Genomic DNA, 24,575 nt, shown 5'->3' with positions numbered 1-24,575 from the left:
CTAAAACATTTAAATTTGTGAAAGTCATTGTACTTTACATTGCTCTGTTCCTTTTAAATCCTAGCCACTATCGTTTTACATTGTTTCTCTTTCGTAATGTTCCACATTGAAGCTTAAACAACACTTCAATTGCAGGAAAACTTTGCTAGAAAATTTAAAAGTTTTTTCCTAGTATACATGCTCCTAATCCTAGCAAAATTTTCAGACAATGTTTACATTACCCTGACTAAACTATTCTTGAGGTTTGCAATCTCTTGATGAAAAATTGAAGCTGAAGATGAGTTCCTCAATTATGCAATTGCAAAAAGCCACAAATTTCCAGAAGATTAGTACAACCATATCCTGCAAAGAATTAAAATCTGTAAATTCAATATCATATCAACAAGAAAATCCAAAGAAAATTAAACTGATAACTCAGTTAAGATGGGAAAATATACAACACATCTGTGATAGCAGAAACTTAACTAAAAGCATTTCACAGCAAGATGTCTAATTCAGTGTTAAGACTGAACATGCATCATGAAACCCTTACTAACAGTCTAGTTAGTCCAAGCTCAAAAGTAGCTCCAAGAATAAGACTATGAAAGTAAGGGACATAAGCCGTTTTAATTTGATTTCCATTACTCAGAAACATGACAGTTTGAGGCCTTGATGATTTCCATCATTTGAGAGCCATGTTTGGCAAACAAACCATATAGCATGTCAGACATACTTAACTTAATTTTTAACTTTTAAGGTGGCCAGGTGATAATTGTCAGAATGGCTGAAAACTATTATGCCACACAAGTGATTGCACTAAAGTGAATTTTGGGAACATCACTCCTAAAGGAATTTCATTATAGTGAATCAAATTTTTACAGTTTGCATGCCAATCACATTGCATTAAGTAGGCACATTACAGTAGAAACTATCATATCAAGGATGGTTAAGCACAAGTTTAAGACTAAAATTGAAAGACTAAAAAACTAAAAGTATGCATACATGAGAGTGAAACCATAAAAACGACATCTAGGCAAAATTGAATACCCCATTGTGAGGTTCTACCCTTCTAGGTGATGTAAATCAAAGGTATGTGGGTGCTTTAGATAAAGATCAGTCACTCTGAGAAGCATTGGGAGGTTATTACATTTTATTAGGGTTCTTGTAATAATGAATATTTCTAAGTTGATTATGGTTCTATAGATGACAGAAACATCATTTTGTGTCACTTAAGGCCATCATTCTTTTGCCAGCACATCTATAATTATCAAGCTTTGAATCCCTGATTATTAATTTTCATGAAGAGGTTCAAAAGGTACATCTCTATGGGTAAAGTTTCCAAACCTTCCTTTGAACTGTTGGAGATAAGACAGCTTAAGTAAGATAGGAAGCCTTCTAGGTTCCTTTATTTGGTTTCTCTATTTGTGTATGAATACGAGGCACCTTACACTTCTTTCCAAGAGTGCAGAGTGCTCATAGAGATGGAAGTTGAAAATTTCTTACCTAAGGATATACAAATTGAAGATGCTAATTGGGCTCCTCCATTTTGTTCCTCGTGTAACATTCAACAGCCTCTCACACAGATGATAAATTGATATTAGAGGGAAGAAATATGTTTCTAGGAGAACTGCGAATGGGATGGAAGTCATTAAAAGCCAATTCTAATTCCCAAAAGCTTAATTATTACTTGGCAAATGCTACATCAAAGGTTGCATACTGCTGATAAGCTTACAAAAATGGTACTTGTGATCCTATTTGAAGAATGTGCACACTTCTGTGAAGTTGATCAGGAATCTACTACTCATCTCTTCTTCAACTGGTATAGTGTCTCAATTGTTAAATTGTAACAAGACTATATCTCAAATTAAAGATGAAATTGAAATAGCTGCTAAGTAAAGCAAAGAAACTACTGCTTTTGGCTTCAGGGATACCAAAAATGGTTTCAATGCCATAATAAAACTCGGGAAGCTATTAACCAGTGAGTGGTTCCTACAGGCGCTTGTACCGTGCATTGTACATGCGTTTCTCGCGGAAAGAACATATTTTACAAATGTAAAGAACATACGGCTATAAGTGAAAAGAACATACTATTAAATTGTAATGAACATATACCTAAATTAAAAAGAACATATTTGCACCAAAAAAGAGTGAAAAGAACATATGTCCATGTTCTTTTATTGTCAGTGTGATGTAATTTCATTTGTGATATAATGTTCGTTGCTTATTGCGAAAAGTTTTTTGTATTTTGTCAATTATAGTGGGTATATGTAAATAATGTTCATTACATAACATTTTCATGTGCTTTATTAATATTACAAATGTTCTTTAGATAAATAAATAATAATCCCTACCTTATAAAAAGTAAGAGATTGCACTTATGAATAGTGCACGGACCTATATGCCCTTTAAAGTATTTGTTTACATTCTTACCCCCATATGTAATCTCTTACATTTATGTTGTTCCGATCCACATGTACAAATGTAATGAGTGCTGAGCTTTCTCTCTCCTTACATTTATGCACCTTTATATTATTTATTTATATTTTAGGTAAACTAGCCTTTTGGTCCGTTCGATACACGAGTTATTACTTAGAATATTTTTCTTATAATGTGTTGTTTATTTGTCTTAACATTTTTTTTAAAATATTTTTTTTTAAAAAATTTAGGAGATTAAAAAGACTATACTTTATTAGTTTATATATTATGTTGGAAATGAAACACTTTATTTTCTTACTTAAATTTGCAAGTTATGAAATGCATAAAGAGTTTAACATTATATTAAAAGGGAATATAAAAAGCAAATAATAAGGAAGGTGACATATGACAAATGAGTAATTTGTGATGGCATGTGGCACATGAGAGATTTGTGTTTTATGTTTTTAAATACCTGGATTAGTACTCTTCGGCTAAATTTCAGTTCAATTCAGTTCAGTTCCTAATTTCCTTCTCTCATAAACAATTCATTTTAGTTCCTAATTTCCTTCTCTCATAAATAATTCAATCCAGTACACTTCAGCTCAGCTCAATTCAGTAAATCAAAACAGACTCTAAGTATAGATATACATATATTACAGGTAAATTTAAAGTTCTCATCTCATGATCGAAATTAATAAGACAACTCCATTAGATGGATGAGTTTGAAAGATCTTTCAACTTAATTGATTAAATTAAATGGAAAATGAAATAATAAAATTTAAAATGTTTGATATTTAATTGGGGGTTATAGTTTAATTGCATGACAACTTTATCAATTGGACAAGAAAAAACGTGTTTCTTTGTGAAGGTCAAAATTAACTACTTACACATAATTGTGTTTAAATGACATTAAGACCAATGAAATGAATCTGATAATTGTGCCACTGTACATGTACTAGGAAGAAAGGAAACCAAATTGACTACAGTGAAAAGGGAAAAAAAACAAGGAGGTAAGGGAATTATCAAGGGTTTAAGGGATACAATGGGGGTGCATAAAGCTTTTTCTTCTGCGTAACCAAATCCACGTTTTGGAAGAAAGTTACCATTGCAAGTTAATATTTTCTCTAATTGTCTAAATGTTAATGTTTATGCGAGTTGGATGTAACTGTTTCTCTTTTTTAGTTTCATATAGTTAATCCCATATAATTTATGTAGAGTAACTACTAGGTTGGGTGAGAGTATACACTTGCAAATAGTAATGCTTCGGAAAACTTTTCCATTATTATATGCATAAGCAATGTTAAATAACTTCTGCAATTGTATAATATGTGCTCTATGATTTTCAAATTATATTTAATCTATTCCTAATTAAGTTTGTAAATATTTTTACAATATTGCATTGTTGAATAATTGCATAGATGTTTTCCGAGGAAAAGTTGTGTAGGAAAAAACGAAAAGCTTAAACACAACCCAATATACAAATTACATAAATTTATTAAACTATTTTCCCTAAAAAACCCTTTTGCCGTGAAAAGTTTAAATATAACCCAAAATAATCATCAAGAAAGGGCAAGTCACTACGCGCGCGGTGGCTGCTCTAGTAATAATAAAAAACATAAAATTAGATTTTCTTTACAAAACAGCTATATGTTCCTTATAAAATACTACTTCCGTTTCATATTATTTGCAATGATTTGACATAAAGTAGAGAGGAAAAATGTCTAATCGTTGCAAAAGCTAGTAGTTAAAGGTGGGGGGGCTTCCTGTATTGAGGTCATCGACAGGGTATAACATTCTTGTCCCGAAGAAAAGCAAATGTTGATGACTCCGAGATAGACGACCGGATCGGCAACGGACGTTGACGAGCAACATCCCTCTGCCATTGAGTGAATCGTATCAACGAGACACGCTAGCGCTTGATCTCTCTCCCTCTATCCGGCTCATCGAAGGCTTGAGATCATGATATGAAACGAAGGCAGTAGTTGTATTTTCTTTACAAAATAACTACATGTTCTTTCCGCGTTTTTGTCTGTACCAAGCATGGTAGGCACCGCCCGTACCTTAAAATTTTCAGCTATTACACAGAAATCTTCTTTTGAATGAAACTTGAAGGTGTCCTGATAAGCTAAGATCTGCCTTACTGATTTGATATTCCTGACAGAATTTTAGCACTAAACTGATGGTTTCTCTGTCACTTTGTTAAGATTCGAGGCTAGTTTGCTTCTGTTGTTTGTTTTTAGGTTTGCTGTCAAGTTAGATTCAGGTGTTTAGCTTGATTTGGTAAAATGTATATTTATCTTTTACATATGAAGGATTACTTATTCAACCATCCTGTAAGCTGGGTTGGTAGTTTTATTATTGATGCAAAATAGTGTGATTACTTTTAGGCTTTGAAGTATAGTTTCTGGTGAATTTTCAAGTCTGCATAAGAAATTCTGGTTATGGTTATCAATATATATTTTTTTTTTCCTAAAAATTTAAGCAAATTCTATGGCACCTTGATGTTGTTGCTAGTCTCCAAAAGGTCTGACTTGTAACAATTTCCAAGGCCATTTCTAAAGTACTTTGTTCAGCAAGTTCACTGCATTCAACACAATGAGGAGTCTTTCATACCTAAGACATTTTGGCACTGGATAATACTCCATCCTTGAAAATTCTTCCTGTTAGGTTTTGGCATGCATATCAATTAATTTATTAGGGAAGGGTGAGAGTTTGAGAGAAAGAGTTAGTAGAGGGATCCACTTCACATGAATTGAGTTAGAAATTTCTCTATTTCAAGTAATCAGAATATTTTTTTTATTTTAATTTTTTTTATTTTTTGACAACAGCAAAAGAAAATAGGAAGATATTTTGTGGACACCTTAAAATGAAGCTAGATCATCAATATTCTAAGGAAAAAAAAAATTGCTTAAGGCATCATACGTACCATTAGTTTTATAATTCAGTGTGGTTCATTTTTTAAGTTTGAACTAGTTAATCAAAATGCCATTTATGCAGGAAGGAGATCACGATTTCTTTCTCGCAATAAAGAAACTAATAAGTTGACATTTCAAACGAAAGTAAGTTTCAGAAACAAAAGACATAAGCAGAAGAAACAAGACGGTCATCAAACAAGGGGCAGCTTTTGTCAACGGTTCACCTCATATAAAGTGACAATATACACATTTCCAGGGAAGAATGCCTATAATGGAGCATCACGTGCAAAATGAATTGGTGCTTACCTAACTTGCATGCTTGAGACAACAGTCTAGTAGTTTCTGAACATCTCTTTCATCGGGACAACTTTTCTCTAAGTTGTCTGCGTCATCGTGCGCTATAGATTCCTCATCCTTCACCCGATTCCAGTGAACCAAAAATTTAACAATGCATTTAATCTTTTCCGTCAAAGAAAATAAAGAGTTATACGACAGTAACAATGCACTTACAAAACGATTTGGTATTTAACAAATAAAGAGCACCATATTATGCAATGAAATAAAGGTACCAAAGGATACAGCCGCAGTTCTAGAGTCAAACTTTGCTTCTGATGTAGTATGAGCATCACAATTTGGGGATTCATCCTGCTTGCTCTCAAGGAGGGTATCTTCTATCATATCTGATTTGTCCACAAACATCAATACAAATTGATTTAACCTTGAAGGCCTCATCTCTGCTTCTTGAACGCGAGCCAGAAGTCTGGCCACAACACTCCATAATGCATTTCTTGCCTCGAAATCATCTGAAGTAAAAGGAAATAAATCCAGGAGAGACTGCAACAAAAGGAAATCTGCATGTACAGAGCATTTAGTATGTCAAATGAGCCATAAACAATGGTCAAGTTGACTAAAGAAAATACTTCCAAGTAAAAGCCGCCATTTTAATGTCTCTTACATGATTTTTGTTGAACAAACCCAAGAATAGAATAGGAAGTTTAGAATCATGAGTTTGGTCCTCTGAAGTTTGGCAAAACCATTTAACTACAATCACAGATTAGAAAATTTGATTGCTTTTTTTTTTTTTAAAAAAAACTTTTATAGAGAGAGGGAGAGGGGGGGAGGGGGCATAGGGGCCCAATACAAAGAAATAAAAGTAGATAACACAAGAAAAAGTAATAAGAATGATGTATTCACCTTCTGACAATTTGAAAGCCAGATCAGGAGCATCAGTTAATATGTTCGCTAGCAAAACTGCTGAAGTTACACAGGAGCTGGAGATCTGCAAAATAGGTCAAGTGTAGACCAATTAAGCCTGAACTTGAAAGCAAGATGGAAAACCTGGCAGCTTCATAAAATAATTACTGAGGTCAACACTATGTGACATTACAATCAAATCCATGAACAATCGTAACAATAATAGGCCAAGAGCTGAATTATTTTGTCTTTAAAAGCCAGTGTCTTAGCCTCTTAGGCAAGACTAAACAAGGCAATGTGCACTCAGAGCCATTTTTAAGCAAGTACGGAATAACACCTACTCACTTGACAAGGTTTCTTGACGATCTTAGGTTCCAGGAAAGGGGGGAGGGTACTTCAATATTAAAGAATGTGTTTAATTAGTTAATGGTCGGAGGTGACTTGGCTAATATATAAATTACAATCAACTTCTCTTGTCAATTTTTTTACGGAGCTCACCATCCAAGCCTCATTTTTTAATAAACAGAAGATGTGAGACCAGTCACTTAGTAAAAGCAGCTTTCTACGCCCAACTCAAGACGAGGGAAACTAGTGTGATTCTGGCAATATCCTTTATGCTAACATCAGCAAGAATAACACAGATTTATATTTTAAAACACTGGATGTAACCAAAGAATAATTAAGGCTAAACTTTCTGAAGATCAAACTAAATTGAATACTAAGGGAGTATAGATAGTTTTTAGGGATAGGAACCACCTCAGTCTTTTCAGGGATTTTGATCAGCTCTATAGCCATCTGAACAACTTCCTTATGAGAACATATCCGTTCTGAATAATCATCAGTGACGGAAAGAACTTCAACTGCGCGAAGAATTGAATCAAGTGCAGGATACCTAAGAATAGAGCAGAAAGAAAAACCATAATTCACTCATTACTAGCAAGATTCCGAAGCTTTGAAAGTTTATTTGGAGTAAATTAAGAGAAAAGTGTCTTAAGGAAGTCTGTTCAAACACAAGTATGTCAATCTGCACATGAAAGCTAGCTCATCATCATAACACATGCATGGACAGAAGTCACATAACAGTATATATATTTTTCTAATCCATTAGATATTAATGACAGTGAGGACTAAGTTTTGGTTATCAAAATAAGGCTCTGTTCAATTCGACTAATTTTGACTGAAAGAACTTTTTTGTACATGAAACTTTCTGAAAAACTTAATTTTGTTTGAAACTGTCAGGGAAAGAACAAATTTTGTTTTATCTGAACTTTTATTGACTGAATTTAACTTATTCCGGAATCTTTTTTGAAAATTGAGAGGCATCAGAACAATCAAGTTTGAAACCAGACAGTGACTATTGCGAAAACAAGATTTCAGATATTAGCTGCTAGCCTGCTAATGCATGATGGATTATACAAAAGAATTCAGATCTGCAAATTTTAAAGCCAAGTATGCTGAAGTTATACATCTCTATCCAATTGCTACTTGTATCTCCTATTTGGACAAACAACCCAAAGTCCCAAAGCATTTGAACCTAGAAACATTTAAATTAATTGTGCCACAGCTGAACGTATCCATCTAATTGCTAAATGCTAATTAATTCCTTACACAATAAGCACATCCCAAAAATGGTGTGTTTTACGAAAAAAACACACTTCTGAAAGTTGATCTATGTTAAGTACAAACATCCTATCAGGATAAAACAAGAATACATTTAGTGTAAGGTAAATTATGAGTACAAGAACCAGAAAGGTAATATAGTCCTTGACATCTCTCCATAGAGCTATAGAAGCAATAATCAAATTACAACCTGGTTCTACAGATCCAGGTTAGCTCAGTTTGCAAGGAAACCAAAGAACATTGCAAAGTAAGGTAAAGGTAAAAAGGTATAACATACGTCAACATAAAGCATAAAATGCTAGAAGCACTCGGGCAATTAAATCTCCCAACATTAATAATTCTCATGCAGAGGATTGACCCCAACTCAGAATGTTTACCTTTCAGGTATTCTGTCACTTGTTAATTTGCCCATTTCAAAAGACAGGAGATTCACCAAAAGGTCTGGCAGCCCCAAGTTCATGAGAGTTGGAAGAAGAATAGGTGCCACGTCTTCTTGATTTTCCATAATTGCTAGAAATAACCCAACACTCTGTTCAAGGAGTGGAAAAAAAAAAAAAACTCATTACTCATCATACTATTAAGATAATTTTATCATTGTTAATAATCACAAGATAACTAAATGGAAATAATACATTCTCTCTTATCACAAGAATATTAACAGTCACAAGATATGCATTAATGCTAGGTAAACTCAATAGATAGATAAAAAGAGTTGCAATCATCCAAAAGTCCAACAAATGGCATCCAGTTCACTTGCTTCCAGTGGCGACTCCAGGAATTGCTCGTTATGGGTTCGGACTCTCCAAACTAATACAGCAGTATCAAATGTCATAATTAAAATAAATTTTGCATTTGTTAATTCGGGTGTGCACAATACATGTCAATTACAACAAAAAAAAATGTTTAACTAAATTACAATTGAACTCGACTTTATACGATTTTTGCAATTTTGACACACGTTCTTTCCAAAAATACTCTAAGCCTTTCATATCCAAACTGTAAAATACAATGCTAGAATATATACGTATTAACATTCCACTTTCTACTTCACGGATTTTGATTTCACAATTCACATCATTTATCCAATTACCAATTTACTCCAATTAATAACAATTGTACAAATCCAATCAAGCATTCACAACTTCAGTTATTCAATAATTAACAATATAAATAACAATTTTTGAGTTTAATTAACAGTTTAAAACTAAAAAAAAAAAAAAAAAAAAAAAAAAAGAAGCTTTACTTAAATTGAAGAACATATACAAGACTCCAAGAGATGAAGAGAAGCCTACTTATTAAATGCTGACGCAGTGACGCTCAGGTATAATTGGGGATTGGGGGAATTGGGATAAGAGTTCAAATATTTATATTAAAAAGAAAAAAATAATAAAGAAAAGCAAGGTTAGTGGGTTTCGAACCCTCTGAAATATAAAGCACTAACCAATAGTCCGCGCATTGTCTAATGTAAATAATTGCTTGGTCTAATATTTATCTCTTGTATTGATTATTTTTCTATAAAAAGAAAAAAACTATTCGTTTTTTTTCGGATCCAGTTGGGTTCAGCTGAACCCACTGAACCCATATTGAAATCGCCACTGCTTGCTTCAGATAATATCTTGCCAAAACCTCTCAGAATGATTTCTTACTACAGATCTTATACTGGATGTCTTTCCAAGTTACAATTGACCATACTTTGTAGAGGAAAAGTGACTACAATCCAGCCACAGGTTCCCTATGGCTATCTTAGGGGGTTCACATCACAAAAAAAGCGATTAAAGAAAATGGTAAATACAAGAGATCCAGCTATGAAAGGTCTCCCATAGTGGTGTTTTCTAGCCCCACTTGCCAGTCGAAAAGCCAGTTACAAATTGTTCCAGAGTAAGGACTTGAACAATTTCTAGAGTCAAGTGTGCAAATGATTAAGCTACACCAATTTCATAGCCCTTCATTGGGCATTGTCTCATTGATAGCAGAGATAGCCGGCAAAGAAGGAAAAAGAAGTTTCCATCTCAAGTGAAAGTGATCGCAAATTCGTGTTCCGGTGTTTTCAATTTATAAACTACTAGCAGATGTCTTCATATATAAGAAAGTTCAGTACTCAATAGCTCAGTGCAAAAGTAATGGAGCTTCCGATATCAGACGGTTGAGGCTTGGGTGGAGATGGCAGGCTCTGCCTTCCACATGAAAGTTAGCATATCCAGATATCAAATTGATGGTCAACAGCACACACAATGAAAAAGAGGCAGGAGAGTACTTTGTTTTGGATTATTCCAGAAAAAAGAAAACTACTTCTTGCCAATGGCAGTATTTCTGTGCAATATAAACTAATAAACATAAGCTCATTTTGCACCAACTATATGATCACTAGCACACTAAAAGTAAATGCATAGACACAGATGCTTGGAAGTTGGAAAGCAAATTAGCAAAGGCAATAAGATGGAAAATAGGCTGCAATTGTCAGAAAAGTGAAAGTAGAGGAGCAGTGAAAAATAACATTGGTGTATTCAGAGAAGAAGACAGTTCACAATTTGCAAAAAGGTATTCACCCTGCCCGCTTATTTGACAGAATGCAGGTTAATTAATTCCTCTCCTGTTTCTTTTATTTAAATTCTAAGGATTGACATTAAACTTAATCCATCAGGCAGTTGGTCTATTCTAAGCCTCCCTTCTCCTGGTATCCTTTCTGTGAATGGATGGGTGCTAGTTCCCCAGCTAAAAATATTTAACTATCGTTTAAATTATTATACCAGAGTATGTTTAAATTATTCTATCAAATTAGTCTCTCCAAACGTTGAGGAAATTGTAAGGGAATCAATTGCTCAAGTCCTCAAAAGATGATCTCACAGATATAACAATTTCCAGCAAAGTCTATGACAACAAGCTAACACAGCACAAATACAATCTCTATAGACATGATTCTTCAACACAGAAAAACAACCGGCAAGTCCCCGCTCTCCTCACCAATCACCCCATTACTCCAAAAAAGAAATAAAATGATATATAAGAAACCCAAGAGCACATTCCTTTAGCAAACAAAAATCACGACGACAGAAATCAAATAGATTGCCACAAACAGAATCCTTCGTAACAGATTAAGACTGCTTGTCAACTCACATAAAGAAGTAAAAGCTACAATGCTTCTATCAGCTCCCCACACTAGCTGTGAAATGACTCTTTTGATACCTTTTTCCCAATTTAAGGGAATATTTTTCTAAATTACCAAAAAAAAAAAAGTTGCATCAGATCTAGGAGCTCTTGAAGAAGTAAATGGTAAAAGATTCATGTCAGTCACGCCTATAAATCTAACTGGAAGCGTAAAAGTACACCAATAGCAGACCTACTCTCTTCAAAATCCCAGTTTTTCTAGCTTTTGGCATGACCATGTGGCCATGCCACGTCTTATTTCACTCTTAAAAAAAAATGTTAACAAACTCTTTTCATGTTCTGTCTATTCATTCCTGATGTGTAACAGATGTACAGATGTTAAATTTACAAAATACCAATATTGTTTGTTACAGTTGAGAGCCTGACACTAAAAACGGAGGGGTGGGGTGAGGGGAGGATAGCAAAGATGAAGAAGAAACCAGTCACCTTCTCAATGAGGACTGGATTTAAGGTATTCTCCACAATCCAAAGGATACGGCTCAAGATGTGGTCCGATTGCAGTGCTCTGGCCCACACAGCACGTTGGCAACCTTGAAGACCCAAAGTTAGCAACCTACAAAAATATTTGTAAATACATGAAGTGACAGAGAATCCAAAATGCTTATACTGCATTATACTAAGGGCTAAGCTATGAAAGAAACCTTATTAATTGCAAAACCGCAACCCATGAGGCCATGAGTAAGAAGAACCAATTTCATAGTATCATGCTAAAACTGCCTTACATTATATAAACATTCATATATGCCTAGCACAATTCAACCATCCCTAGGAAAAGACATGGAAAATTAAGGTTTCTTGGAAACATAAAATGCTTCTTTGGAATTTAGTTCATCAAAAGTTGGCTTTGCTCTAAAAATCCCTAATTCAACCCAATATGTGTCAGATGTCATACGAATCATAGAAACCATTTTCACCTTTCAGAAATGCACCGGAGTTTTTGAAATATGCTATTTCAAATATTTTCTCCTACTGATTTTAATCTTCTCATCTACATGGATTGCTTTTAATATACAACAAACACAAAATTGGCTTCAACTGCTCTGTGTTGAAATATGACACCTCTATTTTTTTAGTCATCTAGGAACAAAGCCATTTTTTGAGAGACAAATGATCCATTTCAACCTCTACTCAATATTTCCAAGAAGAATTTATAGCTACTGACAGCTCTTAGCAGATCAACAAGGAAGCAGCACGCCAGCAACATTCTCTTAACTAAAACCAGATCTTGGGATCCTCCCCAAAAGAGATACATGAAAGTAAATTCAGATGGATCACGATTGGCTTCAGATAATGCTGGAGAATGTGGTGTGCTACCCAATGAGAATGTTGTTTGGCAAATTGGAAACTCTCTACCATTATAAGCCTTGCTGCAGCTGATATTATCTCGATCAGGAAAGGACTGATCATGGTAAAAGACTATAACATTTCATCACCACTCATTTAAAAGTTGTTACCAATTCTTACGCTCTGAAGCCTTAAAATCATTATTCACTAACAAATTACTGTTGCAAGGTCAGTTATACCAGCTAGGCTGCTGCATTTTAAAATATTCACTTTCAGAGTTTCAGCAGTTTAGCCCATAAACAGCTTCAAATTTTAGTAGTACTTTTATTACACCATGTCTCAAAGGAGAAGAGAATAAGAATATCAATTTCTCCACCATCAACCCTTGTCTCAGCCATTTTACTTTAGACACCCACCACAATGAAATCAATAAAGAAGATTAAGATAGGCTTTTGAGAGGCTTGTTCTCTCCCTTTGAATCTCTTGATAGTATAAGCTTTCGAGAGGCTTGTTCTCTCTCTAACCAACATTCGAGAGGATGGAGCTCTCCAAAATGTCTCCACTCTTCACAATATTCAGAATAAACTCCTATCCCTTATTCATAGAGCAAACTCACTGCTAGCTTCCACTCCAAGCTAATCTTAACAAGCTTATTAAGCGCTACCTATAATGCCCCTCACCTTATGTTGATTCATTACAGCTCACTTTGCACACAAATCCTTTAGGATAATTTGTTATGCATGTGCCCAATAGATGAATTAATAAAGCAGATTTGAAAGTTAAATTCCAACAAGTGATTTGCATATTTAAATTACAATTTTACATAAATTTAAAATTTCAAAATATAATTTACAGTTTGTACGCTGAGAGTCACATACAAGGCAACAAACTCAATAGCCCAAATTTCTCCCAAGAGCAGCAAGAATGATTGTTTAGAGTTATATTTCCTTATATTGATTGGGAGAGTGCAGGGAATGATGCAAGGTAGAAATATACGTTGATTTTTACATTACCGACAGACTTCACACAGGCAAGGAGCATCATCTGAGAACACTTGGTCTACAATTGTCTCCAACAATTTATTATTGGAGGTTATCTGGTCCATAAGTGCTTCATGGCAGGCAAGGTTGCCTATAATTCCAAGGTCAATCTCCTGCAGAATAAATTGTAGCCACCTGAATTTGTTTGTTGTGACAAACATTTGCTGTACATCACAATTGTAAATCCAAGATAAATTACAAAAGCCAACATAAGAATTACTTACAGTAATACGGACAGAGTCAGAAGTCACAAGATTGGCCAAAAGGACTTCCAACACAAAGTTCTGAACCTGAAGAAAACTTGTAGTCAGCTTTTTCTTCTTTGTATCATCAACATGACGACATAACTTCTAGGTGGCATATGATTGCTACTTGCTTGTCATTTACCCGTTGAAACATGTACCTAAGATCCTACGGAGAAGTTTGTAAAACTAGTGGGCTCTATACTCCCTAATGCTAGGAAATTATTGCCCAATCATACGTAGTTACATAGGACATTAGCTTACCCTAGAATTCTTCACATTTTTCACAGTGAGCCAAGTACTATCCCTCGTCCATTAAAGAATACTTTTAACCAGACTCCCCCATACACATCTATAGATCTTTTACTAAATATTCCTCTGTTCCTTGATGTTTGTCTCATTTTTCTTTTTTGGTTCATCCCTTTTAAGTTTTCCCCATACTATAATGGTCAATAGGGATCACATCTTTACTCTCATACCAACTTCATTTGGTCCCACCGGTCCCACCACTACCGCTCAACCCCCAAAATTATAAAAGAGACTTCTCCTCAATAAGGCAAGCAAAAGGGAATGGAGGGAGTATGTATCAGAAAAACACTCTAATTTCAAACCCCTTGAGGCCTTCACACTTCTACATCTTATAAGCTCCACTACCAGTTATTTCCATACATGATCCACTTTTGACAGATTTGTAAAAAAAAAGAAACATAAACTATAACCTGCAGCATGCAAACATAGTAAAAGAATACAATCGAGTACCATAAATTCTGCATGTTCCTTACTAGCAGCGAGGTCCCACAAAACACAACCACTTTCTTCCCAAGCCTTTTCTCTAGCTGTCTTTTCACGAGGCTCGATTTCATTATCATCAGTCTCTGCTGGTTTTGAAGGTTGTTCAAGATCAACAGGTTCAGAATTTACAGTCTCTATACTCGCTAAATTACCATTTAAGTTGTTCAGACCACTATCTATCTTTGGAGAGGATGCACCATTTTCCCTTTGATCATTATCTGGTCTTTGATTGGAGCTACTCCATTCAGCAAGTCCTTGAAGGTCATCACCTTGTCTTTCATCAACAGGCAAAAGCTCGCGTATCAAGGAAATTATATATCTAGGATCAATGGTCGTTGAGATGTCAAAAATCTGGTCAAAATCACACAAGTATTAGGGTAACAAGAACCTCTACAAGTTAACAAGGAAACCTAAGGAGTACAGTAACTATTACTAAACTACTCATATGAAGCTGCAAATGGAAACAATGAAAAGGCATTGATAATACAACTTTCAGACTCTATAACACAAGTAATTACTACACTAGGGAAAACGATACATAACATGAAAATCAAGGCATGAAAGTATGAAACGCGATGCTTTCTTTATTTTTCTTAGGGGAACGCGTTGCTTTCTAGACAACACTAATCAAGAGCATAATTAAAACTCAGATTAATATCATAACGTTCATCTCCATATCTTAAAGTATTTAACTATTTATTTTTGGCAGGAGCTTTCTCATACTATTATCAGATTACTCCGAAGTATAGCAATCACATAGCCCAAACAACCAATTTTTTAGTAATAACAAACAAGATCATGAAGTATTCCAATCTCCAACTGTTAATAACTGTGTAAAATTGCAATCGTGACAAAAGTTCCACAATGTTGACATGTTCAGTTTCAAATTATTTCAAGTATAAACTGCATGAAATTACAAAATTAAGCAATAAATTGGATGAATCCAAACAATAATCCAATCTGCAAAATTCAATTATGTAGCAGTACGAAATCAAATTAGGAATAGCTAAAACCCTAACTGAAAATATTGTGAGATAAGAGAGAGAAAATAGGGAAGAGAACCTCGTCGGGAGGAGCAGAAGGATGATGAGTAGGACCATTATCATCATCAAGTTGAAGTTGAAGGCCTTCGTCTACATGTTCTTCTTCTGCTTCGTCAACTTCAATTCCATTTTCATGGCGGTGTTGCTGCCATGGAAGAGAGTTTAGTGTATGAGATGCTTCCAAGAGTGATTCCGGCGCCATTTCTCTGTCTTCTGCCATTCCTAAAGGTGGAAATTTTGTTGTAAGCTTTTTACTTTGGTTGCTTTGAATTGTTAGGCCCTCTTCTTTTGACCTTTTGGACAAAAGAGCATAGCTTAGCAGAGCAGAACATATTAGATTTCAGCAGAATAGAGCAGATATCAACATGACAAACTTAAAAAAAATAAAAAAAAAAAAAATCGGACTTACAATAAAATATTATATATTCGTTATAAAGTTACTCTAAAATCAGCAAAAGTTATCCCTGAAATGAATAAAAGTTACCTCAATATACATAAAAGTAACTCAATACAAATAAAAATTATCTACGCTTTATTGGTAAAGAATCACATTTTAAATAACTAAAAATCAATTATTATTGATTGAACGTAATTAAATTACGTTTATAAAACTTTTCTTGTTGTCTAGTTATATAAAAAAATGTGTTATATTTAAAGTTACCCAAAAAAGGGTAAAAAGTTGCCCTAAAATGAGCTAAAAGTTACTTTTATAATGCTTGATGTACACTAATATTAGTATAAATCGAGTGTATACAAAAGTTTTTCTATCAGGATAGCAGAGCAAAGCAGATTTCGACATTGTTATTAATACTTTTATGTTATAAAGTATGTTTATTGTGGGTGGTCATTATAGTTTGTAACTTTCTCTTTTATGACAATTTTTAGTATGGTTGTAACATCCTTTGTAACCTTTCATATGTCTTTAATTTACATTGTAACCCCTTCATGAATGGACTCTTCATTGTCCATATAGGTTACATTATTCACATCATGTATATTTATAAGATGGCTCATGAAACGAATTAATATAGACAACACAATTTTATAATACGTTATCAGCATCATCGCTTTAGTTATCGGGAATCGGAGGAAACATTATTGCTAGCTAGTTTGTTGCACGTATACAATAGTTTTTGTCCCGTTGAGGTAAGTGTAAATGAGTAATTACCTCCACTTTGTTTTGATTAGAGCATGAATATTGGAGAGTATGGCTTTACCCTCTCACTCATTCTCTCTCCTTAGTCCTTACTCTATTTTGACATCTCATACTCTCTTTCATCCACCTTATTTTCCACTATTTCTTTTATCTCTTCCATCCTCTTCAATTTAATTTTCCTACATCAAAGGGTATCCTCTTGATATATTTTATACTATAGATATAGCCCCACCATATTATTATTGATTATTTATTATTGATTTCTTTAATGATAAGATCTAATAATAATAATAATAATAATAACAATAATTAGTATTCGATAATTAGCATAATAAAAATTACCATACTTTACCAACATTTTGATACAATAACACATGGACTTAGGAGTAAAAACATTAATTGATACACTTAAGTACAAAAAATACAAGAAATTAAAGACAAATAACTAAATATCCTCCTCTTTCCTTATCGATTACTAGTATGCCCAAATCTTGCCCACAAATGTTCTAAAGCTACCAAATCTTTTTTAAGTGACATATGAGTTTGTTTATCGTGGAGATTTTCCGGTGTTGCCATTAATGTGGTTAGATTAGGATTTTGGTAGCGCGGGGTTACGGTGAAAGTCGTTGCTATTCGGTTTGAAGTTCCTGCTAAATACTCGGCTTGTTCAGTAGCATACTCATTAGAATCCCAATAGTTAAGATAACTTTCGCGCTCATCTTTCACGATCATATTGTGCATGATAATACACGACATAACAATTTTCCACAACATTTCGACACTCCATGCCAAAGCAGGACGTCTTATAATGGCTAATCGAGCTTGCAACACTCCAAATGTACATTCTACATCTTTTCTAATACTCTCTTGTTTGGTAAACAATCGTTGTTTAGGGGTTTGCGGTGCAGTTATAAAATCTGTAAATGTTGCCCATTTCGGGTAGATCCCATCAGTGAGATAATACCCCTGATTGTATGTATTTCCATTCACGGTGAACTGAATTTATGGAGCACGACCATTTAAAATGTCGTCAAAGACGGGTGAACGTTGAAGGACATTTATATCGTTGCAGGATCCAGGTGTTCCAAAAAAGGCATGCCATATCCACAAATCACAAGATGCAACAGCTTCTAAGATAAACATCGCCGTTTTCGATAGCCCTTGATACATCCCTTTCCACCCCGCTGGACATTTTTTCCACTCCCAATGCATGTAGTCGATACTTCCCAACATACAAGCTCAGGAAAACCTCTTTTCTCTCCTTCTCTTAAAAGGCGATTCATATATACAGGGGTTGGTTTCCTCGAGTATTCTGCTGAGAATTCACGAATCACTCCGTCAATGAAGTGCGTGATACAATGCCTAGCCGTAGTTGCCCTAAGTTTGAGGTACTCGTCAACTTGATCAGCTGCGCAGACATATGCTAACATCCTTATAGTCGCTGTGCACTTTTGTATTGGAGAAGCACCCAAACACATACTAGCATCTGGATGTTGCTGAAGGAATCGATCAGTTTTCACTTAGTTGGTACACTATCTTCATAAATAGAGGTTTTCGCATGTGAAACCTACGTCGAAACTTATCATCGCCATACCATGGTTGTTCGCTGAAATAGTCAGCAACCAACTGATCATGTGTTGCTTCGCGATTACGTAATATAACTTCCCTTCTTTTTCTCTGACGTGGAACATTTTCTTGTTGTTGTTGCATGGTGGTGTTAGCCACATATTTCAATGCATCTTCTATGATTTGTTGTTGCCGATTTTCCTCAATAAAATCAAGCAACATGTAGTCATAGATTTCATCACTAGAAGTGGAAGAATTTGAATTACTACTCATTTTAAAATTAGTAATATGTAGTTGTAGTTGTGATAATGAAAGTGTTGTAAGTGAAATAGGTCAATTTATAGACAATTGAGATAAAATTAAAGATACAAAAAATGATTTGCAATCTGGTAAGATAAGATTTTTTTACCATAAGATAAAATTTTCTAACTGAAGATAAGATTTTGTTAATAGTGGATAAGATTTCGTTAGATAAGATCAGATTTTATGGCAGATAAGTTAAGCATTTTTGGCAGATAAAATGAGATTTTTTAACAGAAGATAAGTTTTTTACCAGAGGGATAAGATTTTTGGTAGATAAGGTAAGATTTTGTTATAGATAAGAGTAATTAACATAAAATATTTTTCATGTGACAAAACTTATATAAGCTCTACTTAATAGAAAGCTATATTTTTTTTTTTTTTGTAAAAACATAATATTATTACTCCAACACATAAGATTACAACATCTAATATCATTTAAAAATACATACGATTTAAATTACTACTACATACTAAGTGTGATTACATCTTAAGTACTACAACAAGTCTTAAACATAATGTTAATACATAACAATAACAAGAACTTAACTTGATACAAAAATGAAAAGATGAAATAGTTAATACATAAAAATAACAAGTACTTAACTTATATATTTAAAAAAACTTGTTACTAAACTCCTCTCTAAGCTTCTTGTACATTTCGGCTTCAAATTCATCGAGGACGGGTTTTGCCATCAATGAACGTAACATGCTGAATTTCATCTCCTCTTCCTTTTGCTTTTTCCTATCTTTGCTCCTTTTAGTTATCAAGTCGATCATTCGTTCTCCTTGATCAAGCCGCTTATCACTAGTTTCGTCAAAAGTTGTGTTGAAAGCTTCAAGGTTTATCAATGTAGAAGAATTACTACCTTCTGCAGCTAAAATCTTTGATTTTTTTATACCCGGAGGCCGCTTTCTTCCAGGATCCTCACTTGGTGATTCTGGTTCAAATCGTTTCCCACTTCCCTCGCTCTCCAAAGGAAGCTCTTGGACCATTTGTGGGTCCCATTTAGGAAAATTTTGCATTGTTTCAAAACAATGCATCAAAGTAAAGTGTTTTCCATTATTAAGTTTTGCATAATACTCATGGGCACGTTGGACAGCGTCCACGCCTGAGTTTCCACTTTTCGGGTGTCGTAGGATATAACCGTACGCCAGAACTCATTTTGAAACCCATTTGTTGATAAAATCTCAATGTTGTTGCATGGACTTAATGATCCGTTCTTTTATCTCTTCAAGGTTCTCTCCCCATGCCTCTTCGTATAACTTCCCAATTGCAGCCCAAAACCGGCTTTAGTTCATTTTGTATTTATGGTAACATTCCCACCGACATTGATGTAGCCTGCAACAAGCGCCTTATCTTCAGCTATACTCCATGCACTAGCTTTTTTTTATCATTGGAGTCATCTCCAGTAATGTCAACAACATCATCATCGAAATCTTCTAGATGTTGAGCTTCCCGTACACCTTCTGTTGGAGAAGCAGTGCTACTAACATTTACTCCTGGAGATTGATTTATGAGTTGGGTAAAATGTTGGGACATGGGAAATAATGGGACATTATGTGAATATGAACTCCCATGAAATTGATTGGGAATTTGGGATGTATAATTCGGGTTTACAGGTCTTTGGTGGCTACCAAACCATTGCAAAGCAGTTTGAAATTGTGGATTATTGAATATATTTGGATCAAAAGGGGGAGTATTTGCATTGTATTTAGTTAGGAAATTCATATTTCTTCCATTATTAGGATTATTTGGATCCATAACAGAAGAAAATCTTAAAAATAGAGGAAAGAGAGGAAATATTTGAAGTGCATAAAAAATGGCTAAAATTAGGTTCATTTTATAGAGGGAAAAAAATAAAGTTGTTGGTGAAATCAGTTTTTTAAAATAAGTTACCGTTTGTTATTAATTACCGTTATAAGATTTTTGTGCTAGTAAAATCATGTAACAAATGTAACAAATTAAAAGATGCCACTTGTCAAGCAATGGAAGGTTGGTTTAAAAATATTGTCGTTGCATGGTCTTCGCCATTTTGTAGATCTGATGTTTGTGTCAGATGATTTATTGTTTCCTTTTTTATATTTAGCAAAATGTCGTCGTTTTTTTTGTTGTTTGCTTGAAACGCTGCATTTATTCATCCTCTTGGCGCGGTAGACGAGGTGCAATTTCCTTCAACAGAAGAGGATTCATGAGCATCCTCCTCCCTCTAGGATCCTCAATAATTCCTAGCATCAGAGAGGATATGTCCACGTAAGCAAAAACCACCTTCAAGAGGATAGATATCCTCTCCAATATTCATGCTCTTACAATACAATAAAATAAAATAAAAAAAAAAAGAATTGGTCCTTTTTTTCGTTTGTGTCGAACTGCCAAATTACAACACAGTGGCGGAGCCACTATAGGAACATGGGGGGGCATCTATCCCCCCCCCCCCATTTTTTTTAAAAAAAAATCAGCTTTTTTTTAAAAAAAAAAAATTAAAAATTTGAACGTTAAAAGGAAAACAGTGACTTTGGAAGCTTGAGTAATGTCAGTAAACAAAACAAAAACCCACAAAAGTGACAAAACATTGTCAGGGTAGTTGTCCCCCACTATATTCACCAAAGTCTAAATTCTAAAACAAAAAGATCTAAAACCAAAATTAGGGAAAAAGCAAATCGACCTTTGTGAGTTCGTGACCAATAAACCGGAGTACCGGACCACCGGGGCGGCGACAAGACCACCGGGCACCGGCGACCAGACCACCGGAGGTAGCATCAAACTTCTGTTGTGTATTGTTCCTTCACTTTCCCAACATCCCCAATTTAATTTCAAAGTAAGTTATAACCCTAAATTATTAAAATCAGATTTTGTATTTTTTTTTTGTTGTTTAATTGTTTATGTTATTGTCTATTTAATTGTCTTGTTCCATTAAACTATTGTTGATTTCTTGAATGTTGATTGTTGCTTACAATTTGTTGAATGAGTACTCTATACTTGAGTTTTTATGTGAGATTTTTTAGAAATTTTAAGTTAATTGTGTTTTTTTTTTTGTTTTGTCCCTAATTTTGTGTTGTTTAAATGTTTGTATGGGTTAGAAATTTGGTGTGTTAGAAAATTGACTACTTGGTTGAATAATTGTCTTTTAATATTTATGGTAATTGATAAATTTATATAGGTAACTAATTAGTTTATTTTTTCTAATTTAATAGGATGTCACAACTCAATCTTCGACAATTTATGTCTAAAAGAATGAAATTCCAAGATATACCCCCTTCATTTAGCACTCCCCAAACTCAAGAAGATGATATAGAAATTGGTGGTTCAAATGCTAGTAATGTAGAACCGGAGGATGAGAATTGGTATATGATGTGGAACTTCTTCCTCATGATCCCGGGAAAAGAATTAACATTATGGATTATCCCCCTAATCAAAGAAATGCGGTTAGAAGAGGTTACATTCTCAAACAACCATGTCAACCAAAAACCCATGATTTTCCTAAAAGACAAGTGTCCGGAATGTGTTGTTTTAGTGTTAATTGGTTTAAAAAATGGGATTGGCTTGAATATAGTATTGAGAAAGATGCCGCCTTTTGCTTTGTATGCTACTTGTTCAAAGGTGAAATTGAATCAATTGCGGGGGGTGATGCATTTCTAGATGGTGGGTTTAGGCATGGAAAAAACCGGAAAGATTTGAGAAGCATTTTGGGGGTATTAATAGTGCTCATGATGTTTCTTATGAAAAGTATGTGAATTTAAGAGATGGGAAAAAGAAATCAATTGTGAATGTGTTAGAAAAGGCAAGTGATGTGGCTAAAATGAGGAAGCCCAGGTTTATCAATTTGATAAACTTGAAATGTTTATCAAATGGCAATTTGGTAATTATTTTCCATAGAATCTCGTGCTGGCTAATTAAAAAATATTTTCATCCTCTTTTAATCACGTGCTGAAGATTGGTCCCTAACTGACGGGAGTTACTCATCTTCTCCCTCTAAACAGAAGAAAGAGAAAGAAGACCCGGGTTCTCCATTCAACAATGGAGGAAGGTACCATTTTCATCACCATATTTTCTTCAACAATGAAGTCGTCAATTGCAATAATGATCCTTCTTCTTCCTCTTTCCTCCTCCATTGAAGCTCACATCAAAGGCGACACCATTGAAGATGACCCCATTCGGCGCCTCCGGCGCCGATATAAACGAAAAACCCTAGAAATAAGGGTGAAATTAAGGGCATGGTCAACCCCAAAGGGTAGGGTAACCATGTCCTCCATTTAAGCTAAAATTGGGCTTGAAGATTGAATTTCTCCATTATAAATTTCTGAATTTTTTCCATTAAACATACACCAAATTAGAAGAAAATCGACTTACAAACTCACTGGCGTTTGGTCGACTCGCCGACTTTCTCCAGTGAAGAAGATGAATTTGCTTGTAAAATTTGACTAACGACAAGGCTAACGCTGTTAGTTGAATTTTCATAACAAAAATATTAAATGGCAAAATTGTCCCTACTATTCATGAGTAAATAGTCCAATATACCCTTTGATAAACAACTCATGTTTATCATATTGATAAACTTGAATTTTCTCGGCTAAAATACAATATTTTATTCGTTTGAAGGCATCTTTAACTTTCTTGAGATTTATTTTAAGGCAAGGTTTGGCATTTTCGTGGACATGATGAAAGTGATGAGTCATATAATAGAGGTAATTTCATTGAGCTTTTGAAATGGTTAGGAGAAAAGGTTAAGAAAGTAGGTGAACATACTCTTGACAATGCACCCGGAAATTGTCAAGTGACTTCTCCCCCCATTTAAAAAGAGATTATTAATTGTTGTATAAAAGAAACAACTAAGTGCATAATTGAAGAGCTTGGTGATGATTACTTTGCTATATTGGCCGATGAGTCAAGTGATGTGTCTCAAAAAGAGCAACTTGCTCTTGTTTTGCGCTTTGTTGATAGAGATAGTGGTTCGATAATGGAGCGATTTTTAGGAATTGTTCATGTTGGTGATACTACCACTTTATCTCTTAAAGATGCAATTTTGTCTTTACGTGTGGAACATTCATTAAGTCCATCAATGATAAGAGGGCAAGGGTATGATGGGGCTAGTAACATGAAGGGTGAAGTAAATGGTCTTAAGACTTTGATTATGAATGATACTCCAAGAGCCTACTACATTCATTGTTTTGCTCACCAACTTCAACTAACATAAGTAGCCGTTGCTAAAAAAATGATAGTTGTGGTTGTCTTTTTGAGATATTTGCAAACTTGTTGAATGTGGTTGGAGTGTCTTGTAAGAGAAGAGAAATAATTCGTGAAACTCAAGCTCAAGAGGTTGCTCAAGCATTGGATTTGGGGGAAATTGCTAGTGGATCGGGTTTAAATCGAGAGCTTGGTTTGAAGAGGCCAGGGGATACTCGTTGGGGATCTCATTACAAGTCTCTTATAAACATCATCCGTTTGTTTCCTACAATTATTAAGGTGTTTGTGTGTATTGGGAAGCATGGTGCATCGGAAGATAAGTTCAAAGCTCAAATTGTTTTAGGACAATTAGAGTCATTTGATTTTATTTTTGTGGCTCACTTGATGTTAACTATTTTTTGTTATACTAATGATTTGTGTGTTGCTTTGCAAAGAAAGGTGCAAGATATTGTACATGCCATGGAACCAGGGCCATCTCATTCAATTTAGGGGCCCCGTGCTATTTTTGACCCGGTGATTTTAAAATGTGTAATTTGAAACATGAAATTATGCTCTATAATCTTAAACACATTGTTGTTAGGTTTATTTTTACACATACAACTTATGTAGAGAGAGAGAGAGAGAGAGAGAGAGAGAGAGAGAGAGAGAGAAAACCAATACATTTCTTTTTTGTTTGAGG

The 24,575-nt window shown here is 34.5% G+C and overlaps 2 protein-coding genes across 2 annotated transcripts; both read right to left on the bottom strand.

The window, feature by feature from the left end:
• Window positions 1-4: 4 nt before the first annotated feature.
• Window positions 5-15,972, bottom strand: LOC145559913 (uncharacterized). The gene is made up of 11 exons (XM_081621188.1): window positions 15,709-15,972; window positions 14,614-14,997; window positions 13,837-13,902; window positions 13,586-13,725; window positions 11,715-11,841; window positions 8,501-8,652; window positions 7,260-7,395; window positions 6,504-6,588; window positions 5,889-6,160; window positions 5,616-5,768; window positions 5-342 (listed from the first exon to the last, which is right to left on the bottom strand). The coding sequence occupies exons 1-10, from the start codon at window positions 15,907-15,909 to the stop codon at window positions 5,616-5,618; spliced, it is 1,716 nt and encodes a 571-aa protein (XP_081477314.1). The 5' UTR covers window positions 15,910-15,972; the 3' UTR covers window positions 5-342.
• A 1,338-nt stretch (window positions 15,973-17,310) lies between these two features.
• Window positions 17,311-18,684, bottom strand: LOC145557755 (uncharacterized). The gene is made up of 3 exons (XM_081618927.1): window positions 18,417-18,684; window positions 18,081-18,253; window positions 17,311-17,841 (listed from the first exon to the last, which is right to left on the bottom strand). The coding sequence occupies exons 1-3, from the start codon at window positions 18,682-18,684 to the stop codon at window positions 17,311-17,313; spliced, it is 972 nt and encodes a 323-aa protein (XP_081475053.1).
• Window positions 18,685-24,575: the final 5,891 nt, after the last annotated feature.

The sequence above is a fragment of the Chenopodium album genome, chromosome 9 (assembly GCF_948465745.1).
Source record: "Chenopodium album chromosome 9, dcCheAlbu1.1, whole genome shotgun sequence".
Lineage (NCBI taxonomy): Eukaryota > Viridiplantae > Streptophyta > Magnoliopsida > Caryophyllales > Amaranthaceae > Chenopodium > Chenopodium album.
This window is presented reverse-complemented; position numbering and strand designations above follow the sequence as displayed.